The sequence below is a fragment of the Rhamphochromis sp. 'chilingali' genome (assembly GCF_963969265.1).
Source record: "Rhamphochromis sp. 'chilingali' genome assembly, chromosome: 1".
Classification (NCBI taxonomy): domain Eukaryota; kingdom Metazoa; phylum Chordata; class Actinopteri; order Cichliformes; family Cichlidae; genus Rhamphochromis; species Rhamphochromis sp. 'chilingali'.
The window spans coordinates 6,345,036-6,363,869 of NC_137929.1; the positions used below are offsets into that span (position 1 = coordinate 6,345,036).

At 43.3% G+C, this 18,834-nt stretch overlaps 2 protein-coding genes across 5 annotated transcripts in view; both read left to right on the forward strand.

The window, feature by feature from the left end:
• The window catches only part of LOC308397978 (uncharacterized protein), a 339,745-nt gene that overhangs the window by 52,557 nt on the left and 268,354 nt on the right, over positions 1 to 18,834 (forward strand). The window lies entirely within an intron of this gene.
• Positions 1,059 to 5,547, forward strand: LOC308411664 (phospholipase D1-like). Of its 4 annotated transcripts, none has more exons than XM_080905635.1 (4): positions 1,059 to 2,046; positions 2,337 to 2,585; positions 3,009 to 3,102; positions 3,445 to 5,547. In XM_080905635.1, the coding sequence occupies exons 1-3, from the start codon at positions 1,825 to 1,827 to the stop codon at positions 3,060 to 3,062; spliced, it is 525 nt and encodes a 174-aa protein (XP_080761761.1). In that variant the 5' UTR covers positions 1,059 to 1,824; the 3' UTR covers positions 3,063 to 3,102; positions 3,445 to 5,547. The 4 variants fall into 4 exon arrangements, 2 of the variants coding, with proteins under 2 accessions (XP_080761761.1, XP_080761760.1); XM_080905634.1 differs by having other exon boundaries at positions 1,061 to 2,046; positions 3,441 to 5,546; XR_013974437.1 differs by lacking the exons at positions 1,059 to 2,046; positions 2,337 to 2,585 and adding an exon at positions 2,669 to 2,919 and having other exon boundaries at positions 3,445 to 5,544.

Here is an 18,834-nt window from a genome sequence, read left to right on the forward strand (position 1 = left end):
CTTCTTGCATCTAAACAAAGATGATTCAATTTGCTAAATGTTGATGGCTCTTCGTGCTCAGGTGTAAATGAGACGTAATATTTGCTCTTGGTTTGGTTCTCCTGTGCAGAACCTTGCAGTACAACAGAAACCTAAAAACATTATTTGTAGTTGTTATTCTTAGTTGTTCTGCTGCCTAAATACCACAGGGTCTGATTATGAAGTTATTGAGCTGCACATACGTTACGACCTGCTTAAGTTCGAGGTCACAGCGTCTGTAGAGCAGCTGGAACATAATGAAGTCTACAAGGTTAAAGTTTTCTCTTCAGTTATTGTTCTTTCTGCTGCTTGGTTTGATGGATCTGAGAGCTTTTGTTTTTATTATTGTCATTATAATTATCATTAATATTTTACTCTCTAGAAGCTTTAAAATAGTGTTTGTGTTTGAAAAAATTGATTTAAGAATTGAACAGAAACATCTGTCCTTCTGAAAATCGCTAATAAAATTTGCTAATAGTGGTCCTGTGATTATAGTGCAGGCTAGTGGTGCCCTGGAGAGACCACAGCGACACCACTACTTTGGATGGCGAGCTATATCAAAGGCACGGAGACAAAGTCAAAGGATGCAACCTGTAACTTTCTCTTCCTTCATGTCAGGACCATCATCCATGATTTATATAAAGTGCATATAGCAACAGTAGCACTTTAGTTTGGACTTTATGATTTCTGTAACTGGAAAATATTATTTTGTTTAAAGACAGAAGTGACCGCATAGTTGCAACATCAAAGGGAAATATTAATTAATTAGCATCAAGTATATTTGTTGCTTAAGCGTTTGCACTATAACTTAAGTAGGATTATAACTTTTAAGGAAGCAAAGATTTCAGATATTTAGTTCACTGTTTCAGTTATTTTATATGAAATTAAAACATTTACGTTGGTCAAATATGATGCTCTAAATCAAATAAAAGGTTGAAAATAAATGATGTATTTTTAAATGCTGCAACAAATGTTCACAAAAAGTAACTATAATTAAAACCAGTTAAACAAAATCAAATGTTTGAATCATGCTTAACCAAATGCCAGGCTGGAGAGCTGAACCTAAAGTATACGTAGAAAGATTTCAACATGTGAGCAGTTTTTAATGTTTTTATCACATATAAATGTCACAGCAGTGGGTCCTGGCCCAATGCTTTGTGTTTTTGGTTTTCTTTGACTCTTGTTTTTCTTGGTTTTTGTTCTTCTTATTTATCAGGCTCTCAGTAATCTTAGTTCTCCCTCCCTCAGTGTTCATTTCAGCCTGTGTTTAGTTTCTGTTCCCGTGTCCCACGTTTCATCGTTTCATGTCGAGTCAGCCCTGTCTCTCTGTTTCCTGTGTCTCCCCAGTCAGCCCCGCCTCCCTCGGGCACTCATGTGTGATACAGAGTAATAAACCTGACTACATTTGCTACACTCTCTTTATTACCTGTTACTTTAAAATTCATACACTAATTATGTCTGCCCATCTCTCTAATGTGAAGGTCAAAGGTCAACATCCCAGTGACATAAGAATAATCCCAAAGGGGCAAAGGCAGCGGTTAATTTAGCACATTTAGCATTAAGGGTACAGCAAGGATATACTTTTACTTATTGTGGCAGGGGTGTGGTCTCTGGCCTGCTGCAGTGGAGGCTGGTGGCGGGACGTTGGACGGCACAGGTGAGGGTGATGGAGCTCATGACTCTCCCCTTTATAGTGACGGAGGAGACTGGCGTGGGGGAAGCATGTAGTGGAGGAAGCCGAGGAGAGAGCTGGTTTCTGGCTACAAAGACGGCGTCAAACCAGAAAAGATTGCTCGTGGTCAAATAATGTGTCAATCACCTGTGAATCAAACTGTGTGTGGCTCAGTTCATGTCACAGTGTTGTTTAGTATATCTTCACTTGTCTCACTCTCCTTCTGTTCTGTCCATCAGGACGATCCTCAGCGCTTACACAGATCCTCCATCGATGTTTTGGATCCAATCAGTGATCAGTTCTACGAGGAGGCCTGGATGTTCACCAGCGCTCGCTACACCTCCATCTACCAGAAGGTGAGTGTACTCCTTTGTACTCAGATTAACATTTTACTTCTTAAAATACATTTTCATATATGAGCTTTCTATTATTTCATGGGCCATTTAATCAATATTAAAATTACAAGCATATCAACAAAGGTGAAGCTGGTTTTTTCCACTTGCTGTCACACAGTCATGGAGGAATACAATAAATACATAATCAGTCATAGATCCTGAACAATGACGTTAAAAGAAAGTCTGTGGCTCTAAAAACTAAACAGTATAAAGACATGCTCCAAGCTGCTGTTTCTCTCCTACTCCTCTAGGTTTTCCACTGTCGGCCATCCAGCGATGCTGGAGGGCTACCTGGCCAATGCTGGCCTACACAAAGAGGTCCCGGCTCGGAGGAGCTGAAGAAGATCCTTGCCTTCCTCGTCAGTTTCCTCTTCAGTTCCTATCCCAACAAAACCTTCTTGCACCTATTAGCTCCAAAAAGGCTATGGTGCCCGTGGAGGTCTGGACCTGAGGCCTGTGCTCATCACGTGGATAGAAAACACTCTGACACCATTCTGGAGGTCTGATGGGACTCTGACCAAAACACAGATGAAATAAAACTTGTGGCTGGAGCTTTTAAAATTACTTTTTCACCTCATAGATTAATGCTCATGATTGCATGTTAGCAAGACATCATCTCCCCAAGGTGAAACTCTCAGGAGACATTTACTCTTAAACTGTAATCTGGTTGAGACTACTTGAGGAGATCTTAGTAGCGAGTATGTGGATTTAGTCTCTTCACCAACAGCAGACAGACCCATGCCAAGAAAGCAGACATGTTCTCAAAGAAAGCCGAGAGCAGAGATTGGAAAAAGCTAAAAAGAAAAAGCTGCAGCTTCAGACGACTATCTGCCTGTAAGGCTGAAAAAGTCCAGTTACGCTCTATTTTGGAAAAGCTCCCAGTTTTGGTAACCTGGACTTTTATTTCCCCTCTTCTGCTACAGATGTTGACTGTGACCTCAGAGGCCAACTGGACCACACAGCTGCAGCAGGAGTGAGGGAGAGGAGTCTTCATCCAGCTTCAAAGAAAACATCCAGGTAAAGTGACGTGGATCAGCGGATAAAGCCGTCTCCACTTTCAAAGGAGATCCTCTGAGAGAGAGACTCTCTGAGCCATTTTAGCCTCAAATTATAGGACTTTATAGTACAGCAACACTTTTAAAGGACAAAAATAACATTAACTGTGACTGTAATACAAACAAAGTATTGCATGTGTTTTTAAAAGTGTTCCTCCGATGGGCAGGATATCACTATTAGACTGTCCCACCAGCCAACTTCAACAAGAGACCACAGCAGCATTCAGTGATCAGCACAGATGTTCCTCTAACACTCAGCATCTGATCCCTGTTGGTCTGTGTGCTTCTGCTTTTGCTCAGTTAGAAACCCTGCAGCAACCCGACCCAAAACTGTGTCTTCTTGTTGGCCTCAACGTTGAAGTGTCAAACGTCCAACATCTGGAAAGAAAACCACGCCAGTGTACTGTGATGTTTCACCAACATGTGGCAGACGCTGGTCCTGCCTTTCATGCTGACATCAGCAGAGAGCCCCGCCTACCTCAAAGCCTCCCCTGTCATGTATTGATCAGGATGATTATGAAGATGAGCGAGTGCAAATAAGACTGTAAAAGTCCACGAGCAGAATGTTTGGATGCTTTCTAATGATTCATGAATATCATGAGAGTGTTTGTGTGTTTTGTCTTTTCTTTGCTGACGTTTGTTACTAACAAAGACAATTTACGCTCTGTGTGTGTTTTCATCCTTACCAGCCGCACTCTAACTGCAATGAAGGAAACAAACTGTAGAAATGGTCGACTCAGTGACTTCATAAAATATTGAAGTGTTTCAGGTAGAGCCAGTTTTTAAATGACCATGAACACTGAGCGTATTGTATCTGTACAGCATGTTTTTCTATTAGACAGATTTGTAACAGAGGCCTTGCTCTCAGTAAGTTTGAAATCCTTTTCTGATTTATTTTGTAATCTCTGATCTTTGTATCCTGCTCAGTTTGCATGCTGCCTGTAGGAGTTTCTGTCTTTGTATTTGAAGAGAATTCATTGAATATACTCAGCTGCTTCCCTTTGGTGCCTCACACATCACTGAAGTTTTTCAGTGTCCAGTTATTTGTTTTTAATAGCTGTTTGAATTCTCTGTATGTTTGACCCTGTAGACTGTTTAATGGACTGCTCGTCTTCCTGTTTGTAACCACTGCCTGTTTAGGACTAAAGATTTGGATTTTTGACTTTAACACAGCCTCTGCGTGTCGTCCCTTTGTGTCCTCGTCCTCTGTGAATGTGTCACAGATGTTTCCATGATAATAACACAGCTTTCCCACAGTGGCTTGCAGCAGCATTTATTCACAGCACATTTGAGAAAGGTTCAGATTAACTCGATGAGTTTATATTCAGAATGATTCTGACAGTGGGCCACTGTGAATTGTGATCTTTCATCAGGTCAATGTTTAAGTTCAGTATTTCAAAGCAGGAGCTATGAACAGTCATCATGTTGGCATTAGAATTATTATTATTAATCATTATTAATAATGTCGTTACTCATGTATAACTTTGATTAGTATACATGAATTTTATCAATAGTAAAAATAATGAATAATTCATGTATAACTTTTATTGTGTTTTGTATATTAATTATATTTAAATAGAGATGTTGACCCTGTCTCTACAGTAGCATCAGTGTAACAGACATTATTGGTCCAAGCTGTCATAAATGGGGAGCCTGATCCTTTATTATGAAAACATGACGAGTATTTTTCTTGTCAGTTGGGAAGAAGTTGGTCTTTTTTTCCTTCTTTTTGCTCAGTTTGTCTTTTCTTTGATAATTGAAACTCTGATCAAACCTACTCATGTTCACAGCATGTAAAAGCAGCTGACAGTCCGTGGCATTGTTGTTTGTAGAGGTGCAGTGTAGTGGGAGCATAAATCAAAAGAAAACAGTAACATTTATGTAATAAAACATCTGAATGAAAATGAACAGGCCCTTTATGAACTTCAAAGGGATCTGAAAACAACACTTTTTAAAAGAGTATCTTGGGGTGCAGGTGGTCAAAATAGAAAACTGAGCTGAGACTCTAAGTTCAATCCATCCATTGGTTTTTACTTAGGAGGAAGAAATGTCAGGCTGGTGCAGGCTGGTTAGGTGCATGTGGTTATCTTTACCTAAATGAGTTCACTTTGTGGCTGCCAGGTTGGGCAGAAGTACCTGTCCCCTGTTAGGCTTAGCAAGGTTCTCCAGGAGTTTCTCCATGGGTAGAGCTTCTAGCTCCTCCAGCACATCTGTGGCCGTGCAGGCTGCCACTTTCTTGGTTGCTCTTTTTACCCCACTGGTTGTGAGTGTCTAAATACCCCCACTAGCTCGCTTTGGCTGCAGTTAACTTGGGAGGAAGGGGTGGGTGTCCCATGACTAGATGAAAAACAATTATCTGGGACACATAAATATAATAACACATGCATACATCTCTATCAGTTTTTCTTTCTCTCAGAAACATTGGATCTAAATTGCAAATGTGTTCCAGTTATACTGTTACTGTGTGACAAAGTGGATGAGCTGCAATGGTCTCCATTTGTCCCATATTTGTTTACTTCTTCTTCTTCTTTTGCATATTAAACACATTATTGTGTTACACACAATACATACAAAACTCATCCATCTCCTCCTCCTCCTCCTCCTCCTCCTCCTCTGTCTCTAACAGAGCAGCAGTGTATGTGGACTGTCCTGCTGGCACTCTGTCCTTCTACAGAGTCTCCTCTGACACTCTGATCCACCTCCACACCTTCAACACCACATTCACTCAAACTCTTTATCCTGGGTTTATGGTCTGCTCTCCTGGTGCCTCAGTGTCCCTGTGCTGAGTGGAGTGTAAAGAGTGTCTCCTGTTACAGAAACACTCTGACTGTTGAACAGATAGTTCAGTCTGTACATGTCTGTCTCTTTCACTCACAAACACGTTTTCAGATTCATGGATTCAATCAGTTGATGTTTGAAACTCTTCTAAATGATTCCTTGTAAACTTCTTCCTCTTCAGTCACAAACAAACAGGAAGTGATGTCACATGTGTTCCTGTCCACACAGCAGAATGAGTCTATTGCTGACAGTGATGTACAAACAGAGTGAGCATTTCTGAGGCCCAAAATAAACTGAGTAGTTCACTGAATGAACAATGGACTGTGAGCTCAGTTCCTTCATCATTAGTATGGATTATATATGTATATGTATTATATTAGTATCATATATATCAGGTGCTGCTGCTTTCAGTCATTGTGCAAATGTGCTGTTTGTAAGGTTGTAAAGCTGCAGTCAGCTGAGACTGAAGAAGTCACCTGATCAGTGAGCAAACGTTTCTGAAAACGTCCAGATGAACAGAATCAACCTTTTGGGATCAGCCAGCAATGCAGCATCATTGTTGTTCAGCTTCAGAGGTTTGCAGGAATGAACTGATGACCAGAAACAGCTGCAAAGTCCAAGAAAATACCAGCTGGAGTTCAGCTGCATTTGAAGAAGTCAAAGAAAAGTAAGGATGGCAAAGGGCGACGTTTTCTTCCAAAGAGCTGCAAACATGGTCGACGCCTCATTAGAAGAATCATCTGGACATTTGTGAGGAACTCTAACCAAGAAAGCAACGTCACACAGATCCAACAGACAGTTTCCATGACTGCAAGTGTTCAGTGGAAAAATGCTACATTGCATTATTGCATCCTCTCACCACAGGAGGCGCTGTTGGCACCACTGATTGCTGATCAGCTGTTCTCTGATGATCTGATTGATACTGTGAATAACGGGACTCACTGAACTCTGTGACACAGTGAAGATTACAGAGTTTAACTTCACCCTTTAAGACTGACCACAGAACCAAGTCCGCCAGAGCTTTTGTTATATTTTTACATGCTGTGGAGCCATTTGTGGGAGCATTTCAAGTTGCTATACATCAATACAACTGTTATAGCCCTAATTTTAATAATATGTGTGCATTAAGTCCATAGTAACTACATAAACTGCAAAAAAACCCTCTGCTCATCCATCTCTGTGTGTATCAGGATACATTTGGTTCATAATACACAGAAAAATCAGCGTTATTACCTGTAATAAATGTGAAAGATTCCTGCAGTGATAACCAGGCAGGACTGAAACACATCCAAGCTGTCACCACGGTAACAGCACCGTCCATCCACAGGTGAGGGGAGGAGCAAAAAGAGGGACTTTGACCATTTTATACTAAAAACACTCAACTAATATTTCTAATATGAAACAAATAAGCCCACATTAATGTGAGCGTTTATTAAATAATAATAATGATGATTTCCTCCTGATCTCATTTCCACAGCAGAGAAAACTGTGGTGTATATTGAGGTGGAGGGTGTGGTCTGTGGCTCAGGTGTAGAGTGAGGGTGGGGTGCACCACAGCAGCATGCTGGGACTGCTGAGGGTGGAGGAGGGAGTGATGATGACATCAGAGCTGCAGCACAGAGACCAGTGAACACACAGTCTGTTCATCTTTGCATAGATACAATATACAGCACAATATTGAATGACAGACACGCTGTGGGAGCTTCCACAGATACACTGACGTCAGCATCCAGAGTCCTCCTGCTGCTCCCCCCTCAGAGCCCCGTGATCAGCACCAACACATTCAGTTAGATGACAGAGTCCAGCTGCAGCTAGAATCAGCTCCCCTCTGTGAACAACAGCACAGCGTCAGTGTTTCACACTCAGTGAAAGGAGGAAACAGCAGAAGAACACCATGTGTGCTACGTTTCCCAGGACACACTACAAACTGCACAAATACAGAGCAGCACGTGGAAGGACCTGGAGCTGCATTTACAGAGCTGCAGACAGCGTGATGTCCTGTATGGACAGGTGGAAGGAACCAAGTCCTCAGCTGGAACACTCGTGTTTGTCCACAGACAGGAAACACAGCAGGAAACTTCCTCACAGAAGTGCAGCTCATGGATAACACACTTCCTGTCAGTCAGAATGAGGCTGCAGCCAAACACAGAAAGGTGTTTTTGTCCAGATGAGCCCAGAGAAGAAACACGAGTGTTCACAGACATCAGAAGCTCAGAGAGGTGAAACATGAGGTTGGAGTCCTCGTCAGCATCCAGAAGAGCTGCTGTGAAACCCTGAGTACTCATGACAGACTCTGATGGCACAAACACATCATGATTCAAACAGAAAGACAAACATGGAGCTCCTGATCCTCCTGCATGAGAACAAGCTGACATGAGCGCTGTGTCTGAGAGTGTCTCCCTGTCACAGTGACAATAACACAGCTGCTGCTCACAGTCATTAAACTGACCTGAGGTCAGCTGTGCTCCTTACATATGAACCATGTGACCTCACATCAGTGCTGTGGATGACTGTAGTCATAGAAGAGTAGAGCTGTAGCAGGTGGTGTGAGGAGGAGGTGGTGTATTCTAGTTAACGCAGTACTGAAACACTCCAGCAGAGGGCGCTGTTAAGTCCTTATTGTAACACAGTTACTGTGTGCAGTTAGACTTCATACATAACCTGCACTTATTTCCATCAGACATGCTGTCAGGAAATGATTGGTTTCTATTGATTCTACTTCCTGTTGACTCGTTTGATGACAGTGAAACAATCACAGCTGATTGTGTGATGATGTAAACTGTCACTGTTACATTCAGTGTGTGTGACATAATGTTAGTGCAGGCTGATAACAGCCTGGTTCTGTTAGAAACACATGAACGTGTCCATAGATCAGTGTGTGTTTAACATGAGAGCTTCAGCCCTGCTGATGTGTTAAATAAAGACATGCAGGAAAACTGATGAGACTCTGAAATAACTCTTTATATTTATAATGTAACTCTGCATCAAAAGAACAACAAAGGATCCCAGACAGGTTTCTGTGAACAAAGACCATTCTGATGTTTCTGTGTTTCTAACACTTTGACATTATTAGTAAACAGACTGCAGTGAGCAGCATTTATAAAGAGCTTCTATATAAAGATATGACAGCTGTTTGACAAGTTTATCACTCTGTGTTTGGACCTGATCAGTCCAGCTGTTTACTTGAAACATGTTCATTTACCTGTTCTGTTATATTCATGTTCTTGTCTCTGTTGAAAACACATTTTAATGTCCCTCAGATTTTTCTCCCAGATGAATAAATATAAAAATGACACAAACTGACTGCAGCTACTTTTTGTCCTTTCTGTCAAAAACCTTCATGTGACTCATGAGAGACACGTTTCAGCTGTTTGTGACAGATCAGAGGCCAACAAGTCATTTATAACACTTTCCATCATTGTTTAAAGTTCTCAGTGTTTCTGTGTTGCTGCGTATAGGATCTCCCAGCATCATCACTGTGCTGTCCAATCATTGTGTGCGAGGTTACCCTTATAGTGCGATGTGTGTTTGCACAAAGAGAAGCATGTGTGTCAAATATAAATAAGCACAGAACAGAAACAGCTGCTCGTTTCTTCTGTTTAGAGTCAAGTTAGTGTTTTGTGTCTTTGTTTGAGGCCTGATGTTGAGCAGAGGTGTGTGTAACTGCACTGGTCTGTTATATGTGTGAAGTGTGTGCTTCTCTTCAGCATCATCTTTGTCACTGCTGATTCCTTTGTGTCATCATGTGTTGAGAAGAGAGAACAGTTATAACGGAGGAGCAAAAGGAAGCCCTGAAATCTGCATCAACAAGGAAGTGTTGGCTCACCAGTGATCCCAGCAGAGCCACTGGTTTGGCTCCAGTTGTTCTAGATTCAATGATGTTGTTGCTACAGATACATGTCAGCATCTTTATTGAATTTTATATGAAGCAGAAATGGTGTCATTAGGAGAAGAAGAGGAGAACAAGTCCGGCGAGGAGGCAGCAGCTCTTAAAGATGAAACAGCAGCTCAGCCCTGAGCTCAGAGAGCTGCACATGAAAAAGCTCCTCAAGCAGATCCTGTCAGAGGTTTGTCATCAACAGCAGGAACTGTTAACATCATAGGATGAAGATGCTGTCAGCTGGATGAAGAAGGTTATTTAATGGCAAACGTTCACACTGAAGTCAAACTGTTGTCGTGTTGAACAGATTCATGTACTGATCGTCTCCAGAATGTTAGAAGAGCTTCAATGAATCATTAGAAACAACTTACAGCTGCACAGCTGTGTCAAACACATCTGTGTGTCATTGTGGGATTGTTGTGTTTCTACATGTGACACACGTCTAAAACATGCACACAATCTGAACACAAACAGGGACTCATGTGTTCCCACAGCCAGATGCTGAGAGCCATTTCCTTGTAGTCCTGTGTCTACATACATGAACCATTAGATGTTATTGGAATGATTGTCAGCTCTGATAGTTTCATGTGTGTTTAGCTGGACGCTGTTTGATCCTCGACATGTTTAAAGGTGTCCAGTCCTGAGACACTGGGGCTGGAAACAGCTGTGATGTCATTGGACTGTCACACAGACAGAAGTGCATGAAGTGAGCAGCCGAGGAGCCGCTGATGTTTTGGATTCAACAGCATTTGAAAGGTCGACACAGACACATTTGCACACAGAAAGCTGAATCTGTCATATGCCACAGTGAACTCACTGTTCAGTGTTTTTCAGGAAGCTTCTTAACTGCCTCTGCTGCCAAACAAGCAGCTGATGTCCTTGAGAAGAAGCTGAAGAAGTCTTCAACAACAAATACAGGAAGTGGACTTTCAAATACTAGATTCACTTTAGACTCACAGAGAAATGACTCAACCAGCTGTGTTTGACTATATGAAAGGTCAGTGTGTGTCTGCACACAGACTGTTGTGTTGGACTGTTATTCAGTTGTCTGCTGAATGTTTTCAAATGTCTGCATCTCAGCTGTGATGAGGCTGGGGGTCATGGGAGGCCACCGTAGCAGCCTCTTCAACATCATGACATCATCATAAATGCTGCTGGACTGTCTGATGGGCTGACGGTGAAAAAGCCGTCGGGAAGGAAACAGAAGACATTTCAGAGGCTGCAGCAGATTTCTTTGATTCGGGGCCTTTTTCAGCTTTATTGGACAGAGCAGTGAAGATAAGTGACAGCAAAGCAGAGAGAAAGGGGGCGTGGCCCGGGTCAAAGCCAGGCCAGCTGCTCTCCACCTCGTGGCACATGGTCACCTGCTCATCCTAGTGAGCTCCACCAGCAGCCCTTTCACACACTTTACACTGTCAAACACTGTGTGTGGACCTCAGCTAACAACAGGCTACATTTAAGTCTGGACTACATGCTTTTATATTGTTTTTATTCCATCAGCAGCTCAACATCATGAGCAGCTTTGACATAAAGACATCAAACTCAAGCTGACTTTAAACTACTTTTAATACAGGGGCTCAAAAACAACAACATCTTTATTATATATCAGGACAGAAAGTCATTTCATCTCAAAGGGAAACAGCTTTATTTGGAATAACCAGCACTATCAACTGGTTTGGGATCTCCACCAGTTTCATGTCTTTGCAGCTTCTCCAACAAAGTTCCTGTAAAATCAGCATGTTTGTCTTTATTGGTTTGATAGTGATTGATTATTCAGTCCCAATCTGCTGTCATCTAAAGAACAAAATGATGTTTCTATGAGTCACAAAGCTCCAGATGTTGTCGGCTTCACAAAGAAAACAAAGAACTTAAACACAAAGTGTTTGGAGCCAAAATGTTCCCAAGCTGCTCTTTTTGAAATGGCAGAGGTACAGTGGTGTCTAACAGCACACTGTGGAAGGCAAACATGTTATTGTTGGATGAAACTTCATGAATCCTTTGTAGATTTGAGCTGTTGGAGCCTTTCTTTTCTCTTCAGGTGTACAGATGCTGAGGAGGCAGGTGAAGCAGGTGGAGCTGTTGTGATGCTGGCAGAGGGTGTGTCTTAGTAACTCTGTGAGGCAGAACTGGATCCAACATTGTGGATGTGTTGATGTTGGAGCCATTAAGAGTCTCTGGCCACACTGTAGGATTTCCCTTTGATCCACTGTGGGGGCATTTTGGAGTCTGTCAGTGAAACTCTTCATGTTTGTGTTTGACTCCAGTTTATAGAAACAGAGAAATGTGTCATGCTTTTGTTCGGCCTCCACAAATACACACATTTGTTCATTGGTTGGACTTTTTGGAAGGAGACACATTGAAAACCATGTTAATAAGATCTTGTTGTTTCCTGTGGATCCGACACAGAGAGTGGACTTCAGACAGAAAGCGTGGAAGAGATTTTAGAGGCCGTGTGTGGCAACAGGAAGTTTCTGTGTGTTTGCTGATCTTACATGTGGAAAACAACACGTGATGTTTGTGAAGTCCTACAATGATCATTGTTCTCACAGCATTTTGAGTGGGAACAGTTCAAACTGGGAGTAGTGGGAGTTATTTACTGATTGAAACAAGCTGAATGTTTCTGTGACGATGAAGATCAGCAGCTCAGCTGATCAATGAACTGACATCTATCAGTCGTTTCATGAGATGAAGTCATCAGCAGACATTTGTTCTGACTGTGTGATGAATGTCAGAACGTCAGGGCTCTGCTTTAGTCACTGCTTGATGATCATTGGCTCATTGTTGAATCCAGGGGCCCAGTCTGACCTCTGACCCTTTGCTGCAGGTCTTCTGTGTTATCTCCACTTTCATGTCTGATCTTCTGCTGCATCGTCCAAAATAAACATCTGGATCATTTCCAACACTTCAGCAGATCTTTAGTTTGGGCAGTGCAGCACAGAATAACACATACAGGGAGTGCAGAATTATTAGACAAGTTGTATTTTTGAGGACTAATGTTATTATTGAACAACAACCATGTTCTCAATGAACCCAAAAAACTCATTAATATCAAAGCTGAATGTTTTTGGAAGTAGTTTTTAGTTTGTTTTTAGTTTGAGCTATTTTAGGGGGATATCTGTGTGTGCAGGTGACTATTACTGTGCAGAATTATTAGGCAACTTAACAAAAAACAAATATATACCCATTTCAATTATTTATTTTTACCAGTGAAACCAATATAACATCTCCACATTCACAAATATACATTTCTGACATTCAAAAACAAAACAAAAACAAATCAGCGACCAATATAGCCACCTTTCTTTGCAAGGACACTCAAAAGCCTGCCATCCATGGATTCTGTCAGTGTTTTGATCTGTTCACCATCAACATTGCGTGCAGCAGCAACCACAGCCTCCCAGACACTGTTCAGAGAGGTGTACTGTTTTCCCTCCTTGTAAATCTCACATTTGATGATGAGCCACAGGTTCTCAATGGGGTTCAGATCAGGTGAACAAGGTGGCCATGTCATTAGTTTTTCTTCTTTTATACCCTTTCTTGCCAGCCACGCTGTGGAGTACTTGGACGCGTGTGATGGAGCATTGTCCTGCATGAAAATCATGTTTTTCTTGAAGGATGCAGACTTCTTCCTGTACCACTGCTTGAAGAAGGTGTCTTCCAGAAACTGGCAGTAGGACTGGGAGTTGAGCTTGACTCCATCCTCAACCTGAAAAGGCCCCACAAGCTCATCTTTGATGATACCAGCCCAAACCAGTACTCCACCTCCACCTTGCTGGCATCTGAGTCGGACTGGAGCTCTCTGCCCTTTATCAATCCAGCCACGGGCCCATGCATCTGGCCCATCAAGACTCACTCTCATTTCATCAGTCCATAAAACCTTAGAAAAACCAGTCTTGAGATATTTCTTGGCCCAGTCTTGACGTTTCAGCTTGTGTGTCTTGTTCAGTGGTGGTCGTCTTTCAGCCTTTCTTACCTTGGCCATGTCTCTGAGTATTGCACACCTTGTGCTTTTGGGCACTCCAGTGATGTTGCAGCTCTGAAATATGGCCAAACTGGTGGCAAGTGGCATGTTGGCAGCTGCACGCTTGACTTTTCTCAGTTCATGGGCAGTTATTTTGCGCCTTGGTTTTTCCACACGCTTCTTGCGACCCTGTTGACTATTTTGAATGAAACGCTTGATTGTTTGATGATCACGCTTCAGAAGCTTTGCAATTTTGAGACTGCTGCATCCCTCTGCAAGATATCTCACTATTTTTGACTTTTCTGAGCCTGTCAAGTCCTTCTTTTGACCCATTTTGCCAAAGGAAAGGACGTTGCCTAATAATTATGCACACCTGATATAGGGTGTTGATGTCATTAGACCACACCCCTTCTCATTACAGAGATTCACATCACCTAATATGCTTAATTGGTAGTAGGCTTTCGAGCCTATACAGTTTGGAGTAAGACAACATGCATGAAGAGGATGATGTGGACAAAATACTCATTTTCCTAATAATTCTGCACTCCCTGTACTGGCAGACCAAGCAGTCAGCCGAGACTGCAGGACCAGACTGACCAACCTGTGCACTGCCTGGATTGATACAAGAAGGCCTATGACTCAATGCCCCACACCTGGATCCTGGAATATCTAGAACTATATAAGATCAACAGGACCCTAAGAGCCTTCATCAGGAACTCAATGGGGATGTGGTGGACAACACTGGAGGCCAACCTCAAGCCCATAGCACAAGTCACCATCAAGTGTGGGATCTACCAAGGTGATGCTCTGTCCCCACTGCTGTTCTGCATAGGCCTGGACCCCCTCAGTGAGATAATTGACAAGACTGGCTACGGATACCGACTACGGAATGGAGCAGTTGTCAGCCACCTCCTGTACATGGATGACATCAAGCTGTATGCCAAGAGTGAACGAGACATCGATTCACTGATCCACACCACCAGGATATACAGCAATGACATCGGAATGTCGTTCGGGTTGGAGAAGTGTAATCGGATGGTAACAAAGAGAGGGAAGGTAGTCAGAACGGAGGGGATCAAACTACCAGAAGGCAACATTGCAGACATAGAGGACAATTACAAGTACCTGGGGATTCTGCAGTCGAATGGGAACCATGAAGAGGCCGCTAGGAAAGCTGCAACCACCAAGTACCTGCAGAGGGTCAGGTGAGTCCTGAGGAGTCAGCTGAACGGTAAGAACAAGATCCGGGCCATCAACACCTACGCCCTGCCCGTGATCAGGCACCCTGCTGGGGTAATAGGCTGGCCAAAGGAGGAGATAGAAGCCACTGACATCAAGACAAGGTAGCTCCTTACCATGCATGGAAGGTTTCACCCCAAGTCCAGCACCCTGAGGCTGTACGCTAAGCGGAAGGAAGGGGGCCGGGGACTGGTGAGTGTCAGCACCACAGTCCAGGATGAGACAAGGAACATCCACGAATACATCACGACAGCGTGCTCAGTGAATACCTCAGGCAGCAGAAACCCAAGAAAGTGGAGGAAGGCGAGGAACCATCATGGAAGGACAGGCCCCTGCACGGTATGTACCACCGGCAGATAGAGGAGGTGGCTGATATCCAGAAATCCTACCAGTGGCTGGACAAAGCTGGACTGAAAGACAGCACAGAGGCACTAATCATGGCAGCACAAGAACAAGCTCTGAGTACAAGATCCATAGAGGCTGGGGTCTATCACACCAGGCAAGACCCCAGGTGCAGGCTACATGGAACGCCATAACCAAGTGGCCGGCATAGTATACAGAAACATCTGTGCCGAATATGGCCTGGAAGTGCTGAGGTCAAAATGGGAGACGCCCCCAAGGGTGGTGGAGAATGACCGAGCTAAGATGAGATGAGATGATGAGATTGCCTTTATTTGTCAGTTTCAGGTCTTTTGCCCACAACCGAGATGACAGACCTTGCCGACCGTACATACAATGCAAACATCACATTGGGGAGACAGGTCAGGCCAGGTAGCGAGGAAAAAAAAACATTGAAATGTGCAACACAAAAGGATAATACAGGAATGCACAGGTATCAACACACCATAACACAATAAACACAGACAAGCAACATGGGAAAGTGTTCCAGTGTGTACATCTGATATGGGACCGCTGCAATCTTCGACTGCGCCTCCAGCTGACCCGATGTCCACATCATGGGGGAGGTAAGCGTTGGAGGTGGCGTTGGATAGGGAGGGTGATGCGTCAGTGAGTGCTTATCAGTATCAGTATATGTATGTGTGTGCGTGTCCATAGTTCAGCTGAGATAGTGTCCTTCGCCCCGCCAGGCTAAGTAAACAGTCTTCCAGCCAACCCAGGTGGCCTTGTGGGGAATGGGAAGGAACAGACTCAACACAGTCGTTATCAGGTAGTTTTTGTTCGGCTCCAGCCTTGAGCCCACAGCTGGCGCCGAAGGGGTAGCCGCATTATGATGGTAATTTTTCTTTTGCAAACAACTCATGAGAATTTCAAGCTGTTTTTAACACTCCGACACTGGTCTCTCAATCTCCCCTTAATAGCTGCGAGTTTCTACGTGATGTTATTAGCCGTCGATTCTGTGGTCTTGTCACTCTTTTTTGCTCACATAGCAGATTCTGAGACCTCACGACCGCAGCCAACTGATCCGAGGTGTAATCCAGCTTCCGCCCAGAGATGTTGTTCTGAATTGATTCTTTCCTGATATAATCCAACATACATACGCTCAAAGGTGTTATTCTGAGCATTCACTGCAGTCGTAAGCGCCGGTTCCGCTCTCTTAATTCTCCGATAAGCCAGGGCCAAGCCAGCTCCGATCAGCAAGAACCCTGTTATCATGGTTCTGAATAGGTAGATATCTTCAGCGTCCTCGATCGACAGTCCCACCAGGCACACGATCCTCTGCCACCCGTCCATTGTGTATCCAGCAGGGAAAGACCATCCAGGGCACTCGGGTTCTCCCGAGCCCAGACTTCTCGTTAAAGGGTGTCAATAGCATTCAGAGACCAGTTGATCACATCCATAATTATCTTTTAGGTTTTAGACACAGACTGTGAGAGGGTGTTCCAGGGAAAGTAATACAAAAAAGACACGAGACTAGCACTAGAATTACTGAGCCTTTTTTTTCCCTGGTGCAAGTCCCTACTACTAGATTTACTAGCCCTGCGCAAATTTGCGTAAATTCCCCCGACCCTAACACCTCTTGGCACCCCAATGAGATTTTCACAGGTCTTCAGCTCCATTGTTCTCCTGCTTTTGTTGTGCAAAGACACCCTCCCCCAACCCCCAACCATGAGAGATTCAGGTCTTTCCTTCCCTGCAAGGCTACTTTCCTTCCTTACCTGCAGCGTACAATACACCATGTTAGTTTCTATGTGCAATATTTCTCATATGCAATATTAGTTCTTGTCAATCCTTGTCACTACATTGCATGCCTGTCCATAAACATATATACATACATTGTATATATGTTGTACATACATGTATATAGCCACACATCTATGCATAAAGTCTAGTTATACACACACACACACACATCTATATCTACATATATATATATATATATATATATATATATATATATATATATATATATATATATATATATATATATATATATATGTGTGTGTGTGTGTATATATATATATATATACACACGCACGCACGCACACACACACACGTAGATAGATAGGTATATATATATATATATATATATATATATATATATGTATGTGTGTGTGTGTATACACACACCAATATTTTTGAATACACGTGTCCATATTTATGTTTCCAGATTGTTTGTATAGTGCACTTTCTATACAGTGCTCTTTGTACAGTTTTTATTTTGCTGCTTTTGTCTTGCACTGTCCACTTTTTTCCAATGACAATACAGATTTTCCACTTGTGGGACAAATAAATGCAGATTTGCTGTGTGTGTGCGTGTGTGTGCGTGTGCGTGCGTGTGTGTGTGTGTTTGTGCAACATTGGCATTTGTTTACTCAGACCCAAGGCAGGCCAAACCTGTCAGGGTTTGGCCTGCCTTGGCTCTGGAGGACTCGGGGTCCGTGAGCAGTTTTGACTGTTGTTGTTGTTGTTGTTGTTATTATTATTATTATTATTATTATTATTATTATTATTTGGTGAAAAAAAAAAAAAATTGGTGATGTGTGTGTTTTTCTGCACAATGCTGTGTTAGTCTGTGTCCCACTCGTATGTATAGGCAGGGTGTGGGTGTGTATGTCTGCGGGTGTGGCTGGAGGATGGAGCACAGCCACCTGCAGGCCTGATGGGTGTGGCCCTGCGGAAGGACTGGCCACACCTGAAGATCCTGCCACACCTGTTGGTGATCAGGGCTCGTCGGGGGAGCTACTTAGGAGAGAGTTGGAGCTCCCACCGGCGCGGGATCATTGAGTTATCGTGCCAAGTCAGTGTGTGTCAGCTTATGTCTGTGCTGTTCGTATATGCCCGCCGAGGGTTAGTGTTGACGGCTGCGTCTATGGTTTCCCTGCAGGAGGAAGAGTGGTCCAGAAAGGCAGCACGCACGGGGAGTGCGGAAACACAACAGCGGGGAGCACGAGCCATGGGAAGCGCGCACACGGGGTTCGAGGGAGCAACGAGGAGTTATTGTGTTTACAGCTTTTCACTGTAAATAAAGAGCACTGTTTGCATCGCAGAGTCTGCGTTTTGGGTCCTCCTTTCCCCACATCCCCACGGTCTGCCATCCAGACCGTGACAAAACCTCTGTTTTACAGCCTACATATAAAAGACACACATTCACAATATATGGATACACAAGTCTGTTTTATTTCAAAGTGTTTCAGACTTTACAGCGTTTGCAGATCCAGTGTCCATCATCCCTGCATTTGGTACAGGTGAATTTCTGACATGTTGCACAGCTAAACCTGCTGCGATTCCTGTTGCAGTCCCGCCAGGCACACGATCCTCCATTTCTGCCACCCGTCCATCGTGTATCCGGCAGGGAAAGTCCCTCAGGGCACTCGGGCCCAGGCTTCTTGTTGAGAAAAGGGTGGCAATTGCATTCAGAGACCAGTTGATCAAAT